Below are 24,469 nucleotides of genomic sequence, written 5' to 3' on the forward strand. Positions count from 1 at the left end.
CTTCAGTTAATTCTGCTAAACTCAGTGTGAATGAGTGTAAAACACACAGTAGTAGGAGAAAGCCTGCAGTGGGGGTTTTAAGCATATAATTATGTTGCTGCACTAATTGCAGGGGTGAAATATGGAGCTTTTACCTTGAGAAGATCATGTATTGATGAGTTTTGGAGGTTTAACTCCTTGAATCTTAAGGGAAAGGAGACATTTTTGGAGACTTGTATATTACCTTCAATGGGGGGAAAAAATTTCCCTGGGTGTTCATAGAAATCTTTATACCTTTTTTAAAGTGGGGCACTGTGTGGCTAGCAGCTCCTGTAATCTGCCTTGCTACACTCTGCAGATGCTTGATGCTGTAATCTCTCTTGCATGCACACTGGAAGTGTTTACTTGTTAGCTATACTATGAGAAGCATTTCCCTACAAACTGAGATAACAGAAGCCTTTCTTCAGCTTAGTGGAGGTGAAACACGTGCCCTTCTTGTTTCCACAATAGGAAAAAAAATTGCAAAGATGTTCCTGGTTTGGTTTTGCAGCCTAATGGAGGCAAATGGTAGAATAGAATAGAATAAACCAGGTTGGAAGACACCTGCAAGATCATCACATCCAACCTATCATCCAACACCACCTAATCAACTAAACCATGGAACCAAGTACCCCATCAAGTCTCCTCCTGAACACCTCCAATGATGGTGACTCCACGACCTCCTCAGGCAGCCCATTCCAATGGGCAATCACTCCCTCTGTGTAGAACTTCCTCCTAAACTCCAGCCTAAACCTCCCGTGGTGCAGCTTGAGACTGTGTCCTCTTGTTCTGGTGCTGGTTGCCTGGGAGAAGAGATCAACCCCCACCTGGCTACAACCTCCCTTAAGGCAGTTGTAGAGAGCAAGAAGGTCACCCCTGAGTCTCCTCTTCTCCAGGCCAGGCAACCCCAGCTCCCTCAGTCTCTCCTCATAGGGCTTGTCTTCCAGACCCCTCCCCAACTTTGTTGCCCTTCTCTGGACACCTTCCAGCAAGTCAACCTCCTTCCTAAACTGAGGGGCCCAGAACTGGACACAGGACTCAAGGTGTGGCCTAACCAGTGCAGTGAACAGGGGCACAATGACCTCCCTGCTCCTGCTGGCCACACTGTTCCTGATGCAGCCAGTATGCCATTGGCCTTCTTGGCTGCCTGGGCACACTGCAGGCTCATGTTCAGCCTACCATCAACCAGCACCCCCAGGTCCCTTCCTGTTGCCCACAGGACAGTTTTTCACTGTTGACCTGAGTATCAGAAATGTAGACTATCACTTAAGACTTATCACCTGTTGTGTTCTTTCCTCTCAGCCTGGGACAGGACCTGTCTGCCTTTTTCTACAGATAGCTTTTAAAGAAAGTAGATTAGTGGACTATAATTCTGTGGGATGTGGAACATTGAGCTGTGGGAGGAGCAGTGTGTTTTAGGGTTTTGTGGGGGGGAAAGCTGTTGGAAGAAATTTCCCCATAGAATAGAATAAACCAGGTTGGAAGACATCTTCAAGATCATTGCATCCAATCTATCTTCCAGCACCACCTAATCAACTAAACCATGCAACCAAGCACCCTATCAAGTCTCCTCCTCAACACCTCCAATGATGGTGACTCCTCCACCTCCCTGGGCAGCACATTCCAATGGGCAATCGCTCTCTGTGTAGAAATTCCTCCTCACCTCCAGCCTAAACCTCCCCTGGCACAGCTTGAGACTGTGTCCTCTTGTTCTGGTGCTGGGTGCCTGGGAGAAGAGACCAACCTCTGCCTGTCTACAACCTCCCTTCAGGTAGTTGTGGAGAGCAAGTTGCAGAGAGTTGTAGAGATGAGAAGGATAATCTGACCTAAATGGAGGGATATTTATATCTGTTGAGGCCCACAGAGTTTAGATCTTCTTCAGGCTGCTGCTTCAGGAGCTCAGCTTCAAATAATTTACAAAAAAGAGTTTGCTGCTGAGACAAAACTGGAGGAAGATGAGAGAATGAGGCAGTAAGTTACCAGACCTTAGAAATCTGACTTCTGTTTGGCACACAGTTCAGACTGCATCACAGAATCACCAAGGTTGGAAGAGACCTCAAAGATCATCCAGTCCAACCTTTCACTACAGACCTCATGACTAGACCATGGCACCAAGTGCCACATCCAAGCCTTTTTTGAACACCTTCAGGGATGGTGACTCCACCACCTCCCTGGGCAGCACATCCCAATGACCAATTACTCTTTCTGGGAAGAACTTTCTCCTCACCTCCAGCCTAAACCTCCCCTGGTGCAGCTTGAGACTGTGTGCTCTTGTTCTGGTGCTGGGTGGCTGGGAGAAGAGACCAACCCCCAGTTGGCTACGACCTCCCTTCAGGGAGTTGTAGAGAGCAAGAAGGTCTCCCCTGAGCCTCCTCTTCTCCAGGCTAAGCAACCCCAGCTCCCTCAGCCTCTCCTTACAGGGCTGTGCTCCAGACCCCTCCCCAGCCTTGTTGCCCTTCTCTGGACACCTTCAAGTGTCTCAATGTCCTTCTTAAACTGAGGAGCCCAGAACTGGACACAGGACTCAAGGTGTGGCCTAACCAGTGCAGCGTCCAAGGGCACAATGACTTCCCTGCTCCTGCTGGCCACACTATTCTTGATGCAGGCCAGGATGCCATTGGCCTTCTTGGCCATCCAGCATCTGCATCTTACTTGGGAATCATGAGAATGTGTTTGCATGTTTCTCTGGCTGAATCTGAGAAGTTTCATTCTGAACACTAAATTTTCTGGTTCATGGATGGGAGCTCTTAATGGAGGTGAATTATGAAGCACACACAGTTCTGAAGAGACAGCAGCTAGTAGCTTGTCATCTTCCTGCCCTATGCAATATGAACTAGCAATTTTGCACAGGACATCCATTAATTTGCTGTTTTCTTGCAAGGTTGTGGTTATTAATTGTAGTGTGGTGGGTTGAAAATTTCCCCCCAATATAAAATTGCCAGAGTGGCTCAGTGGAAGCAAATGAAGCTGTATTCACAAGCAAAACTACAGTCTAGAAATTTTGTCTACAGTCTAGAATTTGACACAGTTGGATGTGTTCAATCTCATGCCCTTGGACTCTGCCCATCTGCCCAGCCTGTCGAGGTCCCTCTGCAGAGCCTCTCTACCCTCCAGCAGATCAACTCCTGCCCCCAGCTTGGTGTTGTCAGCAAATTTACTGATGATGGACTCAATGCCCTCATCCAGATCATCAATAATGATGCTAAAGAGCATGGGGCCCAGCACTGATCCTTGGGGCACACCACTAGTGCCTGGCTGCCAGCTGGCTGTGGCACCATTCACCACCACTCTCTGGGCTCAGCCCTCCAGCCAGTTCCTAACCCAGCGCAGTGTGCTCCTGTCCAAGCCAGGGGCTGATAGTTAGGCTTTTGTGGAGGAAAAAAACCCCAACCCAACCCTTTGTGCAGTAGATACTGAATGTGAGGAACAGGACAAGGGAGAGTGGGTATAAACTCCAGCACAGGAGATTCGATCTCAACAGGAGGAGGAACTTCTTCACTGGGAGGGTCACAGAGCACTGGAGCAGGCTGCCCAGAGAGGCTGTGGAGTCTCCTTCTCTGGAGACTTTCCAGCCCTGTCTGGCTGTGTTCCTGTGTGACCTGTGCTGGATTCTCTGCTCCTGCTGTGGCAGGAGGGTTGGACTTGCTGATCTCTTTGGGTCCCTTCCAACCCCTAACATCCTGTGAGCCTGTGAAAAGTTTGCCACATGTTACTGTAGATGCTAAAAGTTCTTGGGTTCAGGGGATGGGTAATCCACATGCATAAAAAACAAATGCAGAATATAAATGGGATCTGGTTCAGCAAAGCCATTCAAGGAGCTGGAGACTAACAAAGGTGCTACAAGAGTATGAGTATGTGTCTGCTCCAGTTCTATTCTTCTTGAAGATGTGCTCACTTTTAGAGGCAGGTTCAGGTGGTAAATGGATACCTAAGAATGGTTGCTTTTATGCTGGGGAGGCTTGTTTGATACATGTAGTTACAAAGGCCCTAAGGCTTAGCATGATTTCAGCATGCACCTTCTGTATTTTCCAGGTTTCAAAGGCTGAAGCATATGATTATAGTTAGACAATAAGTTTTTAAGGTCAGAGCAACCTCCCTTGGATCACTTAGGAAGAGAATAGAATCCTGACCAAATCTGCTGCTCTAAAACCTAGCTCACATGCTTCCCTTCCTGCCCAGAGTTTCCTGCATTGTATCCCCTCCTTCCCCTGATGCTTACAGGTGACTTGAAAAGGCTGGTGTATAACCACTGCCTTGCTGCTGCTGCCCATCTGCTTTTCCCGGCTCCAGACACCTGAAAGTGAATGCAGTCAAACTTGTTTGCTGAACCCTCAGCAAGCCATTGTCCCAGGATCTCTCTATTTTAGTAACAGTCCATTATGATTAAATGAGTGATTATAGTCTGGTGTCTGGAGGAGAGGCAGTGCTGCAAACCTGTGGTTGCATACACAGATGCTCAGGGATGGGTGGTTTATATGTAGGTCTAATTACCCCGTGGCGGCTGCTGCAGGTACTGGATGATGACTCCTGCCTGTGGTACAAGGATGGGACCAGTGCTCATTTGGCAGCAGCTAGTAAAGGGAATTCAGTGCCATTTCACAATATGCTTAATGTGGTTTAACTTGGGACTGCTCCAGAAACAGGCACTCTTTCCCTCCTGTTTTTCCCTGTCCTCTGCATGCTTTTACCCTTTCCTCTTGCATTTCTAATGATCACACAGCAATGTGGGAACTAGTAGTGAACACTGGCCTTCAGGGGCTTTGGAGGGTTTATTCTCTTTTGGATCAGTGAGCTGATCTAACTTGCTGGCAGCAGTTGGCATAAATACATGCCTATGGAGGGGAAAAAAAGGTCTGGAATGTTTTTTTCAGAAGCCTGGCTGTAGAGAGCTGCTTGTGCTGAGACGGAGTCCTCTCCATCTCCCACTTCATGAGTGTGGACCATCTGGTGCCGTTGAATGTTCCTCCATGATATCTGAGGGTGGTGGTGCCACAAAATACATTTCAAAGTAGACATTTCTAATACAGTTCTCTCTCAGTTTTAATATCTTGGTCATCAGTAGCCATCACTTAGTGTTTTTAATCTGAAATCTTTTGCTGTCACCTATTATCTGACCTTCCAGTATCTGAAGGGGGCTACAAGAAAGCTGGGGAGAGACTTTTGAGGGTGTCAGGGAGTGATAGGACTGGGGGGCATGGAGCAAAACTAGGAATGGGTAGATTGAGATTGGATGTTAGGAAGAAGTTCTTCCCCATGAGGGTGGTGAGAGACTGGCACAGGTTGCCCATCCTGCTTTGAGAGTTATGGCTGGAGAGATGGGCGGAGTCCAAGGGCAGGAGATTGAACAAATTCAAGTGCCAGGTTCTGCACATTGGCCACAGCAACCCCATGCAGAGCTACAGGCTGGGGTCAGAGTGTCTGGAGAGCGGCCAGGCAGAGAGGGACCAGGGGGTGCTGGTCGATGGTAGGCTGAACATGAGCCTGCAGTGTGCCCAGGCAGCCGGGAGGGCCAATGGCATCCTGGCCTGCATCAGGAACAGTGTGGCCAGCAGGAGCAGGGAGGGCATTCTCCCCCTGTACACTGCACTGGTTAGACCACACCTTGAGTCCTGTGTCCAGTTCTGGGCCCCTCAGTTTAGGAAGGAGGTTGACTTGCTGGAACGAGTCCAGAGAAGGGCAACAAAGTTGGTGAGGGGTTTGGAACACAGCCCTGTGAGGAGAGGCTGAGGGAGCTGGGGCTTAGCCTGGAGAAGAGGAGGCTCAGCAGGTGACCTTATTGCTCTTGACAACTACCTTAAGGGAGGTTGTATATGGATGGAGGTTGGTCTCTTCTCCCAGGCACCCAGCACCAGAACAAGAGCACACAGTCTCAAGCTGCACCTGGGGAGGTTTAGGCTGTAGGTTAGGAGGAAGTTCTATGCAGGGAGAGTGATTGCCCATTGGAATGGGCTGCCCGGGGAGGTGGTGGAGTCACCATCATTGGAGGTATTTAGGAGGCAACTTGCTAGGGTGCTTGGTGCCATGGTTTAGTTGATTAGGTGGTGTTGGATGTGATGATCTTGAAGGTCTCTTCCAACCTGGTTTATTCTATTGTGTTCATAGGAAGATCTTGCCACTTGTCAGGGCCTTATCAACTAATTCAAGATTGCTGTTTTAGAGGGGGGCAGATTCTTAGACTGTGAAATGTATGGAGTTGTTAGTGCCATTAAATATTGGAGGTACTAGTTATTCCCTTAGCTGATTTAAAAATAGTTTAATTCACTGTGGAGTTGGCTTTGAGTTATCTTCTAGGAGAAAAGGTGTGAGGGATGCAGTTTGTCACCTCTGAGCCTCTCAGCTTTTATTTTCTGTCAGCCTTTCCTTCAGTGTTTCTCTATTATGAGTTTGACCCTGTTCTGCCATGTACAGTAGACTTTCTAATGACACTAAAGCAACTATGACCTACTTACCCTTTCTTAACAACTGTGCCTTTTGTTGGCTACCCTAAACTACGTCATTTCGTGCAAATGATCCTGATCTGGGTGTATTTTCCTGCCTTAGCCCTGATAGAGGCAGGATAAAATCTGCTTGAGTTCTTGGACTTGGGGGTGGTGGTAGATGGGAAGCTCAACAGGAGCCAGCAGTGTGTACTTGCAGCCCAGAGAGCCAAGCAGAGCCTGGGCTGCAGCAAGAGAAGTGTGGCCAGCAGGGCCAGGGAGGTGATTCTCCTCCTCTACTCTGCTCTGGTGAAACACTACCTGGAGCACTGTGTCCAGTTCTGGAGCCTCTGTTCCAGGAAGGATCTGGAGGTGCTGGAAGGTATCCAGAGAAGGGCCATGAGGATGAGCAGAGGGCTGGAGCTGCTCTGCTCTGGAGACAGACTGAGGGAGTTGGGGCTGTTCAGTCTGGAGAAGAGAAGGCTCCCAGGAGACCAAATTGTGGCCTTCCAGTCTCTGAAGGGGGCCACAAGAAAGCTGGGGAGGGACTTTTGAGGGTGTCAGGGAGTGACAGGACTGGGGGGAATGGAGCAAAACTAGAAATGGGGAGATTGAGATTCGATGTTAGGAAGAAGTTGTTCCCCATGAAGGTGGTGAGAGACTGGCACAGGTTGCCCAGGGAGGTGGTGGAAACCTCATCCCTGGAGGTTTTGAAAGCCAGGCTGGATGTGGCTGTGAGCAACCTGCTGTAGTGTGAGGTGTCCCTGGCCATGGCAGGGGGGTTGGAACTGGATGCTCCTTGAGGTCCCTTGCAGCCCTAACAATTCCATGATTCTTCTGAGATCCATGTAAATCCAGCATGGTATCTCTAGAGACATGAGGCTGCTGTGCATTGCCGAGAGTTCCTTGGTTACGATTTGAATACCAAGACACAAAAAATGAGGGCTATAAACAGCAGGTCTGACAGGAAAAGGTGTGAGAAAAGGCATTCCTCGACACATCTGGGTTACAGATGAGGTGCTGCTTATAAAATTTGAATAAAGAGTAATAGTTCCTTTTTAAGAAGTGTGTTTGCAAGGCAGCTCAATGTGGACTGGACAGGCAAACAACTGCTGGGAATTGCAGATTGATAGGTCATGAGGGGTGAGGCTGAGTTCAGTACTACTGGGTGATGCTAAACCTTGCAGTGTGATAGAATAGAATAGTAGTGTTATTTTGTGGAGCACATTTAGTCACTGCATCATTGCACAATGTAATTACAAACAAGATAAGTTCTCTGATGTAGTGATTGTATCTATGCTAGTATCTCTTTAAGCAGAGTCAAATAATTGATCATGCTTTGATTTTTTTGTTTCCTGGTGCAAGTGCCAGCACGTGGCTGCTGAAGTGAGATAAAGGTGGTTAAGTCAGGTCAATACTTACAACTTCCACTGAAATAGAAAGCAGCAGTTAAAAATCAGAATTTGTGGTGCTGCTGGAGGCAGCTATAGCAACGCTGCTCTGGGCACAAGGCAGGAGGCACAGTGAGCTAATGGTGTGATCAGCTCTTTCAGGGGAGACCTTACTGCTGTCTACAACTACCTGAAGAGAGGTTGTAGCCAAGTAGGGGGTTGGTCTCTTCTCCCAGGCAAGCAGCACCAGAACAAGAGGACACAGTCTCGAGCTGTGCCAGGGGAGGTTTAGGCTGGAGTTGAGGAGAAAGTTCTTCTCTGAGAGAGTCGTTCGCCATTGGAATGTGCTGCCCAGGGAGGTGGTGGAGTCACCATCCCTGGAGGTGTTCAAGAGGGGATTGGATGTGGCACTTGGAGCCATGGTTTAGTTGTCAGGAGGTGTTGGGTGATAGGTTGGACTTGATGATGTCTAAGGTCTTTTCCAACCTGGTTGATTCTGTGATTCTATGATTGAGAATTAGCTAAACAGGGTGGGTGGGCAGCAGCTTGACTTACCCGCCCCCCCTACCCCCCCTGCTTCTTCCTCCTCCTTCTCCACCTCCATGCTCTTGGAACTTATTCTTTTCAACCAGTGAATCATAGAATTGTCAGGGTTGGAAGGGACCTCAAGGAGCATCCAGTTCCAACCCCACTGCCATGGGCAGGGACTCCACACACTACAGCAGGTTGCTCACAGCCACATACAGCCTGGCCTGAAAAACCTCCAGGCATGAGGCTTCCACCACCTCCCTGGGCAACCTGTGCCAGTCTCTCACCACCCTCATGGGGAACAACTTCTTCCTAACATCGAATCTCAATCTCCCCATTTCTAGTTTTGCTCCATTCCCCCCAGTCCTATCACTCCCTAACACCCTCAGAAGTCCCTCCCCAGCTTTCTTGTAGCCCCCTTCAGAGACTGGAAGGCCACAAGAAGGTCTCCTGGGGGCCTTCTCCACTCCAGACTGCACAGCCCCAACTCCCTCAGTCTGTCTCTGTAGCAGGACAGCTCCAGCCCTCTGCTCATCCTTGTGGCCCCTCGCTGCCCACTGTTTACTTTCACCTAAACATTGCTCTGCAGCCTCTCATGTGTCTTTTCTCTATATGGATATGGTAAAATCTGAAACCTCAGTTGGTTTTGGTGTGCTGTGAGTAGGAATTTTCCCTCTTGCCTCTTCGCACTGTTAATGTTTAGTTGGACGCCTACAGACAAATATTTCTAGAGCTTACTGCCGCCTTCTTTCAGAGGTTTCTTGGAACACAGGAGCACTAAGATTAACCAGATACTATTATCTACACTTTGTTCTATGTTCCTCTATTGCAAGAAGGAAAACAGATGCAATTCTACTTACTGTCCGTCCTTGGACATGCAAGCTGCAGGGAGGTCAGGGATAGCCTGTGGTTTGCAGAGCTCAGGGCTGTGTTGCTAACTTGTGGAGTGCTGGCTTCATAAACATAGAATCATAGAATAGTCAGTGTTGGAAGGTTTGGTTTCTGCTGAGTACTGCTTTTGCATTATTAATCTGCTTTGGTGGCTCACTTTTAACTTGTTGGTGAGAACAGCAGAGAGGAGGCCTAGTTAGAGTGGCTGAAGGAAGGTTGGGAAAGGATCATTCTTGCTTTCCACTTGGGGTCTGTACTGCCTTCCACAGAATCATAGAAATGTTAGAGTTGGAAGGGACCTCCAGGATCAGCCAGTTCCAAGCTCTGTGCCATGGGCAGGGACACCTCACACTACAGCAGGTTGCTCACAGCCACATCCAGCCTGGCCTTCAAAACCTCCAGGCATGAGGCTTCTACCACCTCCCTGGGCAATCTGTGCCAGTCTCTCACCACCCTCATGGGGATGAACAGGGACACAATTTTCATGTCAGTATAGTGTTTAGAATTCAAAGAAAGTGGAGTTTGTGTGATTTGGTTTTTTTTTTCCCCTTATTTGTAGTATCCTGCTTTGATAGTTCAGGGAGTATTTGACAGTTTCAAAGCAGAGATGAGTGTCTGTTGGGATGCCTTCTGTAACAGTTGCACAGGGGAGAATTGGGCTGGATTTGCTGCTGTCTGGAGGAGCTCTTGCATATATTGGGAGATAGGAAAAGTCATTTCAGACTGGTGAAAATGGAATTATCCCTTCCCCTTTGGCCATTTTTTCTTAGGCTATTTTTGAATGAAGTATTTAAACCATCTCTAGCTAGCTGAAATTCTCAACTCTTGCGTTCTACAGGAGGAAATAATACATTCACTTGCTGATATTGGCTGTCTTTAAACCATCACTCACAACACTCAAGGAGAAATAATTACCTAGTTTTGCCAAATGCACCTAATTGGCCTTTTGTAACTTGGTGCCCTGTGTAGCTGCTGGCTGGCTGTGCTGCTCTTAAGGGCAGCATTGCTATTTAGAAAGTCCCAAGAGCAAAAGATGTGTGAGTGAGAACCTTCTGCAGTTTGCAAGGAAACACAACCTCAAACATTGGTGAGTTCTGTCATACTTTGACTTCGATGTAAATGCCATCACAGAAGCCTGTCTTCTCATGTCAGTCTCTGTTCAGCTCTAAGTGTTTAGAGGCAGAAGGTTGAGACACAGCAGCAACTGACAGCGTGGGACGGTGTTTTGCATAGAGACTGAATAAGACATCCCCCTTAGTTTGACTTAATTGGTTTTGTGAATAATTTGATTTATTCTGCATTGCACTTGAAATCCTAGAGGAGAAAGTATGCTTTCCTAGGTAAGGTTTTGCCACCAGTATCCAACATGGAACCTGCGTATCTTTGTTCTTCTGTAAATCATAGATTGAGGAGTAAAGACAATCGCAAAAGTGTGTCAGCTGTGGAGAAAGGAGGATAAGGGCAGTTATCTGTAGGTTGTAATTAAAGAGGGCAAGGAGATCCCCCACTGTGCAATGCCCTGTGCCCAGCAGGGTGCCCTCTGCCCAAGCAAGCAGGGCTTCTCCATGATCTGGATGAAGGGATTGAGTCCATCGTCATTAGTAAGTTAGCAGATGACACCAAGTTGGGAGCAAGTGTTGATCTGTTAAGAGAGTAACAGAGCTCTGCAGAGGGACCTTGACAGGCTGGACAGATGGGCAGAGTCCAGCAGGATGGCATTCAACAAGTCCAAGTGCCAGGTGCTACACTTTAGCCACAACAACCCCATGCAGTGCTACAGGCTGGGGTCAGAATGGCTGGAGAGCTGCCAGGCAGAGAGGGACCTGGGGATGCTGGTTGACAGCAGCTGAACATGAGCCAGCAGTGTGCCCAGCTGGCCAAGAGGGCCAAGGGCATCCTGGCCTGCATCAAGAATAGTGTGGCCAGCAGGAGCAGGGAAGTCCTTTTGCCCTGTGCTCAGCGCTGGTTAGTCCACACCTTGAGTCCTGTGTCCAGTTCTGGGCTCCTCAGCTTAAGAAGGACATTGAGACACTTGAAGGTGTCCAGAGAAGGGCAACGAGGCTGGGGAGGGGTCTGGAGCACAGCCTTGTGAGGAGAGGCTGAGGGAGCTGGGGTTGTTTAGCCTGGAGAAGAGGAGGCTCAGGGGAGACCTCATTGCTCTCTACAACTACCTGAAGGGAGGTTATGGCCAGGTGGGGGTTGGTCTCTTCTCCTAGGCCACCAGCACCAGAACAAGAGGACAAAGTCTCAAGCTGCACCAGGGGAGGTTTAGGCTGGAGGTGAGGAGAAAGTTCTTCCCAGAAAGAGTAATTGGCCATTGGAATGTGCTGCCCAGGGAGGTGGTGGAGTCCCCATCCCTGGAGGTGTTCAAAAAAGGCTTGGATGTGGCACTTGGAGCCATGGTTTAGTTGTCAGGAGGTGTTGGGTGTTAGGTAACACATTGGACTTGATGATCTCCGAGGTCTTTTCCGACCTGGTTGCTTCTGTGGTTCTGTGTGCCAGCCCAGCCACCCAGCCCGCCTTGCGCGCATTTCAACGCTCTACACCGGACACTCCCTGGGTTTGTGACAAATGTTTAAGCACCACTGAAGCTGTGCCTTTTTGTCATTACCTGCATGTGGGCTCTGAATAACGTGTTTAAAAGCAAGCATGGCAGTGTGAGGACACGTGAGTGCTGGAGAGACAGCTCAGGGAACTTGTGTTTAGCTGTCAGTTACTGTGCCTTGAAACTCGCCCACTGACACTCTGCCTACTGTGTGCCGCGCCAGAGCTTAGCACAGTGTTAGTCTCATGTGACTGTACTTGCTTCAAGTGTGTGTTCTTTAGGGTTTATTTTGTTTTAAAGAAAGAGAAAATGGCCTCTTTCAGAGGTTATTTTGAGAAGAGCACCTTAAAAAAATCAAGGTGATTCTGCCACTTTTCTCTGGTGAGACCTCACCTGGAGTTTGGCCACAACAACCCCAGGCAGTGCTACAGGCTGGGGTCAGAGTGGCTGGAGAGCGGCCAGGCAGAAAGGGACTGCTGTGGAGCCCTCAACACAGGAAGGATGTGAACCTGATGGAGCCAGGTCCAGAGGAGGGCCATGAAGATGACTTGAGAGCAGGAGCAGCTCTGCTGTGAGGACAGGCTGAGGATGCTGGGGGTGTTCAGCCTGGAGAGACCTCATAGCAGCCTGCCAGTACTTTGAAGGGGGCCTCCACGAAGGCTGGAGAGGGTCTGTTTGTAAAAGCCAGCAGTGAAAGGAGAAAGGGCAATGGTTTGAAATTGGAAGAGAGTATAACCTAGATGTTAGGAGCAAGTTCTTTAGCATTTGGGTGATGAACCACGAGAACAGGTTGCCCTGGGGAGATAGTTGAGGCCCCATGCCTGGAGTTTCAAGGGCAGACTTGAGAAGGCTCTGAGCAAGCTGATGGTAGTGGAGGATGTCCCTGCTCCCTGCAGGGGGGTTTGTCTAGATGACATTGGGGGTCTCTTCCAGCCCAAACTTCTCAATGATTCTGGATAAAAGCTGTCATTTTCCCTCTTGATATGTTGTATATGCAGGTGGATAGACCTTTGTGTGCTTGGCCTTTTAAGTATTATTTTTGCTGCAATTTCTTATCTATACATATAAGTTTCCAAATAAAATGAAAAAAAATAACCACACAAACCCACCAAAACCAGACCCAAACCAAAACAACTTTTGAGAAGGGCTGGGGAACTTGAGGTAGCATTTCTACTTCCCTCTGGGTTCTTAACAGCATTAAGAGTTAAAATTTTAAAACTTGAAGTGAAATCATTCTGTAGTCAGAAAATGGTTCAAGGAACATTTGCAGATGCACAAACAAATAGAAGGTCTGAAAAGCATCAGTTGTTGCAGTTTTGATGCACTTAAACACTGTTGGCTCCAATTTTACCTTTCCAGTGTTCAAATTTGATGTGTTACAGAATAGAATTAACCAGGTTGAAAAAGACCTTCGAGATCATCCAGTCCAACCTATCACCCAGCACCACCTAATCAACTAAATCATGGCACCAAGTGCCTCATCCAGTCCCTTTCTGAACACCTCCAGGGATGGTGACTCCACCACCTCCCTGGGCAGCCCATTCCAATGGGCAATCACTCTCTCTGTGTAGAACTTCTCCCTAACCTCCAGCCTAAACCTCCCCTGGCACAGCCTGAGACTGTGTCCTCTTGTTCTGGTGCTGGGTGCCTGGGAGAAGAGACCAACCTCTGCCTCTCTACAACCTCCCTTTCAGGTAGTTGTAGAGAGCAATAAGGTCTCCCCTGAGTCTCCTCTTCTCCAGGCTAAGCAACCCCAGCTCCCAGCCTCTCCTCACAGGGCTGTGTTCCAAGCCCCTCATCAACTTTGTTGCCCTTCTCTGGACACCTTCCAGCAAGTCAACATCCTAAACTGAGGGGCCCAGAACTGGACACAGGACTCAAGGTGTGGCCTAACCAGTGCGGCATACAGGGGCAGAATGACCTCCCTGCTCCTGCTGGCCACACTGTTCCTGATGCAGGCCAGGATGCCATTGGCCCGCCTGGCTGCCTGGGCACACTGCAGGCTCATGTTCAGCCTACCATCGACCAGCACCCCCAGGTCCCTTTCTGCCTGGCAGCTCTCCAGCCACTCTGCCCCCAGCCTGTAGCACTGCATGGGGTTGGTGTGGCCAATGTGCAGAACCTGGCACTCGGATGTGTTCCTTGGACTCCACCCATCAGTCCAGCCTGTCGAGGTCCCTCTGCAGAGCCTCTCTACCCTCCAGCAGATCTTAGGAGTATGTGCAACACACGGACCCTCCGTTCAGCAAGGGAGTTTTTAGGAGAGCCTCTCCCCTAACATTTCAGCGCTGGAGGCTGCTGGGCATTCTTCTCGGGAGTCTGCAGGAGCCTCTTGTTTTCCCTAATGAGTCTCCAATAAGCTCAGTAAGCAATTTGTAATGAAGTGAATCGGTTCAGCAGCAGCTTCTCTGCCCCGCCTTGTGCTTGCCACTGTTCTGGTGACCTTTATGTTCAGTGAGTACTTCAAGTTAATTATATGCCTAATGACTCTGCAAACTTGTTTCCAGATATTGTGAAGCAGGGCAAGGTCTGAGTATAAACACATAGGCCTCTCTTTTTGTTGCTGAGATAAATGATACTGAAAGGGTATCTGCAGCATATCTTGCTGTTGGGGCTTGACATGCTGTGGTGAAGATGAAGTTTGAGCCTGTTCCAGATGCTGAACTTCTGAATTGACCAACAAGACTCCAGTTTGTGTGTAACTTATCTTCAGAGGCAGTCGTCCCTTTCATCACTGAGTTCCTCTCTGTGTGCATCTTGGCAGTAGATTTACACACACCTTTTTTGCTGTGGGTTTACTGATTTGGGTTTTGTTTTGTTAGATTTTTGTTGTTGGATTTGTTGTGGGAATGGGCTGCCCAGGGAGGTGGTGGAGTCCCCATCCCTGGAGGTGTTCAAGAGGGGATTGGTTGTGGCACTTGGTGCCATGGTCTAGTCGTGAGGTCTGTGGAGACAAGTTGGACTCGATGATCCTCGAGGTCTCTTCCAACCTTGGTGATACTGTGATACTCTTTTGGGTTTTTGGTTGGTTGCATTTTTAATTCAGAGTGTAGGCCAAGATTCTAGTTAGAATCTTTAACTTCCAGGTCCTGAGGTTAGAATAGAATAAACCAGGTTGGAAGAGACCTCCAAGATCATCGTGTCCAACCTATCATCCAACACCACCTAATCAACTAAACCATGGCACCAAGCACCCTATCAAGTCTCCTCCTGAACACCTCCAATGATGGTGACTCCACCACCTCCCCAGGCAGCCCATTCCAATGGGCAATCACTCTCTCTGTGTAGAACTTCCTCCTAACCTCCAGCCTAAACCTCCCCTGGCGCAGCCTGAGACTGTGTGCTCTTGTTCTGGTGCTGGCTGCCTGGGAGAAGAGACCAACCTCTGCCTGTCTACAACCTCCATTCAGGTAGTTGTAGACAGCAATAAGATCACCCCTGAGTTGTCTCCTCTCCTGGCTAAGCAACCCCAGCTCCCTCAGCTTCTCCTCGTAGGGCTTATGTTCCAAACCCCTCCCCAGCTTTGTTGCCCTTCTCTGGACACCTTCCAGCAAGTCAACCTCCTTCCTAAACTGAGGGGCCCAGAACTGGACACAGGACTAAAGGTGTGGCCTAACCAGTGCAGTGTACAGGGGCACAATGACCTCGCTGCTCCTGCTGGCCACACTGTTCCTGATGCAGGCCAGGATGCCATTGGCCCTCCTGGCTGCCTGGGCACACTGCAGGCTCATGTTCAGCCTACCATCGACCAGCACCCCCAGGTCCCTCTCTGCCTGGCCGCTCTCCAGCCGCTCTGACCCCAGCCTGTAGCTCTGCATGGGGTTGTTGTGGCCAATGTGCAGAACCTGGCACCTGGATGTGTTCAATCTCATGCCCTTGGACTCTGCCCATCTGTCCAACCTGTCGAGGTCCCTCTGCAGAGCCTCTCTACCCTCCAGCAGATCAACTCCTGCCCCCAGCTTGGTGTCATCAGCAAATTTACTGATGACTGGTTTTGGTGTGGACTCCTTGGCTTTTGGACAGCCATTTAGAGGGTTGTTCTTTGTTGTATTAGAGACACTGAAATTCCAACCCTTGGTGAAAGGTATGAAATGTATTTTTCTGTAAACTGATGGAGAATGTGAGGCTCACAGTTGCAGAGAAATGTTTCATGTTTGTTTTTCAAGGTTGTGAATTCTCTCATAGCTGTTGAGGAATACACAGCAGTGATGCCTAAAAGAAAAATTACATGTGGGAGTAATTCTGCCTTCATAAACCCATGGTGTCATAAAGCAAAGTTTTTCATCCAGTCTTACTCAGACTGTGTAATGCTTGTCATGGAAACATCAGGGCAGAAGTGTCAGGAATGATGGTTTCATTTTCCTGTTCTGGCCTTTCTGAGTCTTTCTGTGATATTTACAACTCTCTGCTTTAAAAGAGTTACTTTTAACTGCAGGATCAACACTTGAAAGATTGAACTCAAAAACCAAGCCTGAGATGGGTCCAGCTACTCATCCCTTCTAATTCATTTACATTTGGAATGAGCACCTACCAGGATGCTATGCAAATGGTCATTGCATTTTCCCAGTCAGCTTTTTGTAGCTGTCTGTTGAACGTGGCTGGTTTGCAGCAAGTGAATGGCAAAAGGCAAATGCAGAGGTGCTATACCAAAAGGTGGGTGTTTTTAAGTAGGTGGGAGACTGCACTGCATCAAACTTTGCAAAACCACAGGTTTTTCTGGCCATGGGATCAAAGGCCATCACAGTACAGTAGAGATTGGAAGTCCCTTCCAGAGAGTGAGTCCAACCCCCCTGCCAGAGCAGCATCACCCAGGGCAGTCCGCACAGGAATGCATCCAGGTGGCTTTGGAATGTGTCCAGAGCAGGAGACTCCACAGCCTCTCTGGGCAGCCTGCTCCAGGGCTCTGTCACCCTCACTGCAAAGAAGTTTCTCCTCATGTTGAGCTGAAACCTTCTCTGGTCAAATTTGTACCTGTTGTTCCTTGGCTTATTGCTGTGCACCACCCAAAAGAGCTTGGCCCTCTCTCCTTGACCCCCACCCCTCAGCTATTGATAGGCATTGATCAGATCCCTTCTCAGCCTTCTCTTCTCCAGACTAAACAGCCCCAGGGCTCTCAGTCTCTCTTCACAGGGGAGATGCTCAAGTCCCCTAAGCATCCTCCTGGCTCTCTCTTGGACTCTCTCCAGCAGGTCTCTGTCTCTCTTGAACTGGGGAGCCCAAATCTGGACACAGGATTGCAGCTGTGGTCTGAGCAGGGCAGAGCAGAGCAGTGGGGAAGGACAACCTCCTTAAATCCGCTGGCCACACTTTTCTTGCTGAACCCTAGGTCACCTTTGTCTCTCTTGGCCACCAGGGCACATTGCTGTCCCATGCAGAACTTGCTGTCCACCAGCACTCCAAGGTCTTTCCCTGTGGAGCTGCTCTCCAGCAGGGTAGCCTCTAACCTGTCCTGATGTCTGATGTTATTCCTCCCCAGATGCAGGACCCTGCCCTTGTCCTTATTGAACTCCATGAGGTTTGCCTGCAGCCAGCTCTCAGCCTGTGCAGCTCTGGACCTTTTATTACATGTCTCTTTTTCACTGCTTCCATGTAGGTGTATCAATTAAATATCACCTGAGGAACAGGAAGTTATGTTGTATTTAAAAAGATGAAATTTCAAGGTGAAGATAACTGCTATCTAATAAAGATAAAATGCAACCAATTATTTGCAGGTATTTTTTTTCCCCCCCAACACATGGCTGACTTAAAATATATCCATGCATGCTTGCCTACAATAATATGCTGTTTCATGGGGAGACTTTGGGATGAGGTGCCAGAGCAACCAGAGTCTCCAATACACTTACACATGATGCCATACCTTAAGTTGTAATGAATATTTAGGTTGAAGTACAATTTGGTTGGAAAGTTAACTTTTAAGAAGAAGAAGGAAAAAAAGGATGAAACAAACCAACAAATCTTTAATGTTTAGGATTCTTTTGGCTTCTGCTCAGCTATGCCTTAAAAAATCAGAGCATCATTCTCTGGGTCCTCTTTACCAAATCCATTCCCCTTTTCTGTGGAGTCAAGTTACCTACACATCTGAAGTGACTGATCTCCTCTCCCTTGGTAGCCCAAGATTTGCTAATGAAAGCTATGCTCCTACAGGCACTAGGGTGACTTCATCCACCACCTGAACCCTGTCACTGTTTAGCTGTAACTGTTTTTACTGTAAATGAAGCTGAGCCAATATTAAACTTCTTTTCATCTGTTATTGAAGTATGTGGAAAAACTGAACAAGTGTGGATTTTATTACCAGGCTTCAAAAGTATCTTTACAAGAGTTGGATTTAGAATAGTTTGGTTTCTGCTGAGTACTGCTTTTGCATTATTAATCTGCTTTGGTGGCTCACTCTTAACTTGTTGGTGAGAACAGCAGAGAGGAGGCCTAGTTAGAGTGGCTGAAGGAAGGTTGGGAAAGGATCATTCTTGCTTTCCACTTGGGGTCTGTACTGCCTTCCACAGAATCATAGAAATGTTAGGCTTGGAAGGGACCTCAAGGATCAGCCAGTTCCAAGCTCTGTGCCATGGGCAGGGACACCTCACACTACAGCAGGTTGCTCACAGCCACATCCAGCCTGGCCTGAAAAACCTCCAGGCGTGAGGCTTCCACCACCTCCCTGGGCAATCTGTGCCAGTCTCTCACCACCCTCATAGGGAACAACTTCTTCCTAACATCCAATCTCAATCTACCCACTTCTAGTTTTGTTCCATTCCCCACAGTCCTATCACTCCCTGACACCCCCAAAAGTCCCTCCCCAGCTTTCTTGTGGCCCCCTTCAGAGACTGGAAGGCCACAAGAAGGTCTCCTGGGAGCCTTCTCTCCTCCAGACTGAACAGCCCCAACTCTCTCAGTCTGTCTCCAGCCCTCTGATCACCCTCCTGGTCCTTCTTTGAACATATTGCAGCACCTCCAGTTCCTTCCTGGAACAGAGCCTCCAGAACTGGACACAGTGCTCCAGGTGTGGTCTCAGAAGAGTGGAGCAGAGGGGGGAGAATCTCCTCCCTTGCCCTGCTGGCTATGTTTCTCTTTCTGCACCCAGGTTCTGGTTGGCTTTCTGGGCTGCAAGTGCTCACTGCTGGCTCATGCTGAGCTTCTTATCCACCAGCACCCCCCAAGGCCTTTTCTTCAGGATTGTCCTGACCCAGCTGCACGACCTTGCACTTGGTCTTGTTGAACTTCATGAGGTTGTCATGGGCCCAGCTCTGCAGTCCATCAAGGTCCCCCTTTCACCTTTCTTCTGTTTCTTCCATCCCTTTAAATCCTGTGAACTCACTGCAGGCTCACCCATCCTTCCCTTGCTGACCTGGGAGAACCACAGCCCTGTGAGCACGTGCAAAGGGGAACTCGGATAACTCTGTTTCTCCAGCCCTGCTAATCCCCCTAGCTCTGCTGAGCTGATTTTGGTCTGTAAGGAGCTTTGGTTGTGGGGGTCTGTTTTAAAGGACCACATCTAAATGGTAGCTTTCTGAAATGCTCCTGTGACCTTTTGTGCATTGCCTATGCTTTCTTAGGCATTGCTCTTTTTATCATGCCTGTAAGTTGTTAACCACACACAACTGCTTCAATTAGGTGCTTGCGTTTTCCTTACGAGAGTTAATTTTGCTCTCTTGGAAAACAGGTAAAACCCATGCTTTTTGAGCACCACTCTTTTTGTCTGTAGCAACAAAAAGTGTGTGGCAAGAGCATGAATGTGGATGTTTTCCTCAGTGGCTGACTCACAGTTTGAAACCAACCTTTTGCTTTGTGGGAAAGTTCCTTTGCCCTCTGCTGGTTTTGCCTGTTCAGCAGGCAGCCCGCATAGCTCTTGCCTTATCTGCAAGGCTGTGGGTCACTGTCAAATCAGTACAGCTGGTACTGGTGAGAAATGTTGTGTTCATTTTTCATTCCTGCAGAGGTTAAATCTTTTGTGTCTGGAAGAGGGATGAGAGTCACAGTGGAACTCTTTTTTTTTTAGAGGAACAGTATAAAACCAGCACCACCCAGCAGCAGCAGAGTGTTAGTGATGGTAGCTGCTGAGGCATATCCCAGGAGATACAGTGACACTTTGAGGAATTCATGCCCATTTTGTCATCTGTCAGTTCTTCTGACATAAATACAAAGGTTTAGAATAAGATAGCTTTATGTGAGTGAAATGCCAATACATTCTTTAGAATAGAGCAAAACCAGGTTGGAAGAGACCTTCAAGATCATCGCGTCCAACCTATCAACCAATCCAACCCCCCTAATCAGCTAAACCATGGCACCAAGCACCTCCTTGTTTAATAACAAGTGAAATCTTACACTGGAAAATAGAAAACACTAAGGCTAGAAAAGACCTTCAAGATGGAGTCCAGCCAAAACTCACTGCCACCACTACTAAGCCATATCCTGAAGCCACCACAGTAATAGCTTCTTGAATATCCCCAGGGGGGATGACTCCACCACCTTCCTGGGCCACCTGTTCCAGTGCCTCACCACTCTCTCAGGAGTGTCCCTGCCCATGGCAGGGGAGTTGCAACTAGATGACCCTTGAGGTCCCTTCCAAACCTAACAATTTTATGATTCTAAAGAAGTTTTTCCTAATGGCCAATCTAAACCTTCTCTGCCACAACTTAAACCCTCTTCTTCATGTCCTGTCAGTAGTTACTTGGGAAAAGAGAGCAAAGACAAATGTATGAGAGCACTTTTTTCACAGTATCACCAAGGTTGGAAGCGACCTCAAAGATCATCAAGTCCAACCTGTCACCACAGACCTCATGACTAGACCATGGCACCAAGTGCCACGTCCACTTGATGCTGTGTAACTGAATAAAGATCAAGAAAATACAGTCCTAGATGTGGAATCAACACTGGCCACAGCAACCCCATGCAGTGCTACAGGCTGGGGTCAGAGTGGCTGGAGAGTGGCCAGGCAGAGAGGGACCTGGGGGTGCTGGTTGATGGTAGGCTGAACATTGGACGTGGCGCTTGGTGCCATGGTCCAGTCGTGAGGTCTACTGAGACAGGTTGGACTCGATGATCCTTGGGGTCTCTTCCTACCTTAGTTATACTGTGATACTGTGATGAGCCTGCAGTGTGCCCAGGCAGCCAAGAGGGCCAATGGCATCCTGGCCTGCATCAGGAACAGTGGGGCCAGCAGGAGCAGGGAGGTCATTCTCCCCCTGTACACTGCACTGGTTAGGCCAAACCTTGAGTCCTGTGTCCAGTTCTGGGCCCCTCAGTTTAGGAAGGAGGTTGACTTGCTGGAGCGTGTCCAGAGAAGGGCAACAAAGTTGGTGAGGGGCTTGGAACACAGCCCTGTGAGGAGAGGCTGAGGGAGCTGGGGTTGCTTAGCCTGGAGAAGAGGAGGCTCAGGGGAAACCTTCTTGCTCTCTACAACTGCCTTAAGGGAAGTTGTAGCCAGGTGGGGATTGGTCTCTTCTCCCAGGCAAGCAGCACCAGAACAAGAGGACACAGTCTCAGGCTGTGCCAGGAGAGGTTTAGGCTGGAGGTTAGGAGGAAGTTTTACACAGAGAGAGTGATTGCCCATTGGAATGGGCTGCCCAGGGAGGTGGTGGAGTCACCATCCCTGGAGGTGTTCAGGAGGAGACTTGATAGGGTGCTTGGTTGCATGGTTTAGTTGATTAGGTGGTGTTGGATGATAGGTTGGACGCGATAATCTTGAAGGTCTCTTCCATCCTGGTCTGATCTGGTCTATTCTATTCTATCTGTTATTTTTCATGGGCAGTGCTTCAGCAGAAATACTTCAAAGCATTTGTCTTAGTTTTGGATTGACTTTGTGACTGGCTCCTGCGTAATTTGGCCTTCTGCAATAGGGAGGTTAAGAAAGCACTTCTGATTTCATACACCCACTACCAAATGGTTCACTAGCTCTTCAGGTCTGAGTACTTTCTGATGGCTATTTTTTTTTTCTCCAATGTATGGGAAGTGTAAATTAGCACTGCAAGGCAGGAGGGAGGTTTGCAGTGTTTTATTTGTATCGAGTCCTGTCGTGGTCGAAACTGTTGGCTTTTTGTAAGGGAAGTGGAAGTGTTTTGGTCAGAAGGGTTAAGATTGGTAACTATTGATGATTTAGTTGTTGTTCACTGTCTCCTTAGAAACAGACAATGTAATATTCAGTGTGCTCTCAATAACTATAGGCTTATGGTTTAATACAATGAGATAACTTTGTCCTTTTGTGACTCCTTGTTGCAATCAGTCCATTCCACTTAACCTGGAAATCTAGAAGTAAATTCCTCAGGGTCCTGATTGTTGCCTCCTGAAACGCTGCAAATACACTTAGTGGGGCTGCAATGGTATAAAGTACTGCTTCCTTTCTCCCCCTCACCTCTTCCCCCAGTGAAAGCAGACCTCATGAATACTTGGGAGCAGAGATGATTCTGGTTTTATTTAACTTGGTGAATCTGCCTCAGAGACCAGGAGTGCCGAAGTGTAGCAGCACAGTGTGCCACTGAATGTGGAAGCTCTGGGAGGAGTGGCTTAATAGAGGTAGCTCATGGGAAATGGTGGTTCAACCCCTGGTAACCAACTCCGTATTCACTTTTGTTCATCATCTAACCCCTTTCTTCTTTCCTGTCTTGGAAGTATGTATTAAAACGTCAGGAGCCCTTGTGGCAAGGCAAAGAGCAAACCGAGGGCTGTTGGTATTAATGAGTATTATGATGAGAAGACCTGCTGGTGTTCAGGGACTGCAGACAGTCAGGAGGTGGTTTTATTTATACCTAATACAGTTGTCTCTATTAATTGTATGTGTGCATGTATATAACCATGGCATATAATGTCCTAGTGGCTGCTGACTACTTCTTGTTGTTGTTGTTGCATCAGCTTTCCCGTGTTGCTCACGTTCTGTTTTTCTTTTTCTATGGGCAGGTATTTAATTAGTCAAGGAGCACATGTAGGGGCTGTAAATAGTGAAGGAGACACTCCATTACATATTGCTGAAGAGGAGGCAATGGAAGAGCTGCTCCAGAATGAAGTAAATAGACAAGGTAATTCTGAATACGGAGGGATGGGTTTGTGTATTGGGCACTACACACATTTTGGCAAGTTCACACTGAATTGGGAATTTTTAAGTCACTCAGTTTTGTTTTCTGAAGGCAATTGTCAACACAGTGCACAGTGCTCAAGCTGTCTTCTAGGTGTTTTTACTCAGCCTGGCCCCTCGTGAAGAAAGAGATCAGAAATATTGGATTTGTGCATTCACTCTGGGATAAGGAGTCTTACACTGCACTTGTTTTAGGCCTGCAAACTTATGATGACCCTTAAGTTCCTCCTTGCTTTTGTGTACTCTTCTGAGGGCACTATATAGATGAGCATTCATGTAACAGTTAATGGGTAGGTATCAAGTTTTGACAGTAAGGTTTAAAAGTCTATCCCTTAAATGGATGCAGCTTGCTCCTAGAATGTTGATACTGCTGGCAGTACTGTCATAGAATCAGTAAGGTTGGAAAAGACCTCAGAGATCATCAAGTCCAACCTACCACCCAAAACCTCCTGACAACTAAACCATGGCTTCAAGTGCCACATCCAGTCCTTTTTTGAACACCTCCAAGGATGGTGACTCCACCACCTCCCTGGGCAGCACATTCCAATGGCCAATTACTTTTTCTTGGAAGAACTTTCTCCTCACCTCCAGCCTAAACCTCACCTGGTGCAGCTTGAGACTGTGTCCTCTTGTTCTGGTGCTGGTTGCCTGGGAGAAGAGGCCAACCTCTGCCAGTCTACAACCTCCATTAAGGTAGTTGTAGACAGCAGTAAGGTCACCTCTGAGTCTCCTCCTCTCCAGGCTAAGCAACCCCAGCTCCCTCAGCCTCTCCTCACAGGGCTGTGTTCCAAACCACTCACCAACTTTGTTGCCTTTCTCTGGATACCTTCCAGCAACTCAACAGCCTTCCTAAACTGAGGGGCCCAGAACTGGACACAGTCTTCAAGGTGTGGTGCTGAGCACAGGGGCACAATGACTTCCCTGCTCCTTCTGGCCACTCTATTTCTGATGCAGGCCAAGATGCCATTGGCCTTCTTGGCCACCTGGGCATGCTGGTGGCTCATGTTCAGCTGCTGTCTTTACAAGAGAAGGTAGCATTTAAAAAAAGGCAAGTTGATTGACCTTTCTCTGCTTTTTCCTTCCCTTCCTTACACTGCTGTTTCCTGGGTTCCTCAGATGGGTTTTCCAGTGAAAGGTCTCTCAAAGTTTCCATTCCACAGAGGAAAGAATATTCAGTTGTGGTTGACTGACCACCCCGACTCCAGTAGAAATGCTCTACTGTACCAGAACTCCCAGTGCAAGAACTGGGGTGGTGTGGTTTGAGTTACATTTCTATAGTGAAGGAAGATGACACTCAGAGTGAAGATGGTGCCTTTGGGGAGGTCCTGCTAGGGGACTGCATCTCCATTGCTTTGAGACCCCCATCTGCCTCTTGAAAGGCTTCTCCCTCCTTGAAAAGGCTGCTTTTTGCTTTCTTTTGCAGCACTGGATTTCTCTCTTAAGGCAAGAGTTACACAATTTAAGAGTAAAATAGTGATTGCTTCCAGCTTTGCCTTGCTATCAGTTGTATGGTTAAACCTACGTAATGGCCAAAGCAAATAGTAAAAAGAAAGTGGATGACACAATATGCAGGGAAATAAGAGCTGTCTACTGATAGACAGGAGCAGACTACAGATGT

At 48.2% G+C, this 24,469-nt stretch overlaps 1 protein-coding gene across 1 annotated transcript in view; it reads left to right on the forward strand.

Moving 5' to 3' along the window:
* Nucleotides 1–24,469, forward strand: part of PPP1R12A (protein phosphatase 1 regulatory subunit 12A) — a 152,420-nt gene that overhangs the window by 61,559 nt on the left and 66,392 nt on the right. The window contains exon 3 of the mRNA XM_054173838.1: nucleotides 22,677–22,795. Within this exon, the coding sequence (XP_054029813.1) occupies nucleotides 22,677–22,795 (119 nt within the window). The remainder of the gene's footprint in view (nucleotides 1–22,676; nucleotides 22,796–24,469) is intronic.

Source organism: Dryobates pubescens, chromosome 27 (genome assembly GCF_014839835.1).
Source record: "Dryobates pubescens isolate bDryPub1 chromosome 27, bDryPub1.pri, whole genome shotgun sequence".
Classification (NCBI taxonomy): domain Eukaryota; kingdom Metazoa; phylum Chordata; class Aves; order Piciformes; family Picidae; genus Dryobates; species Dryobates pubescens.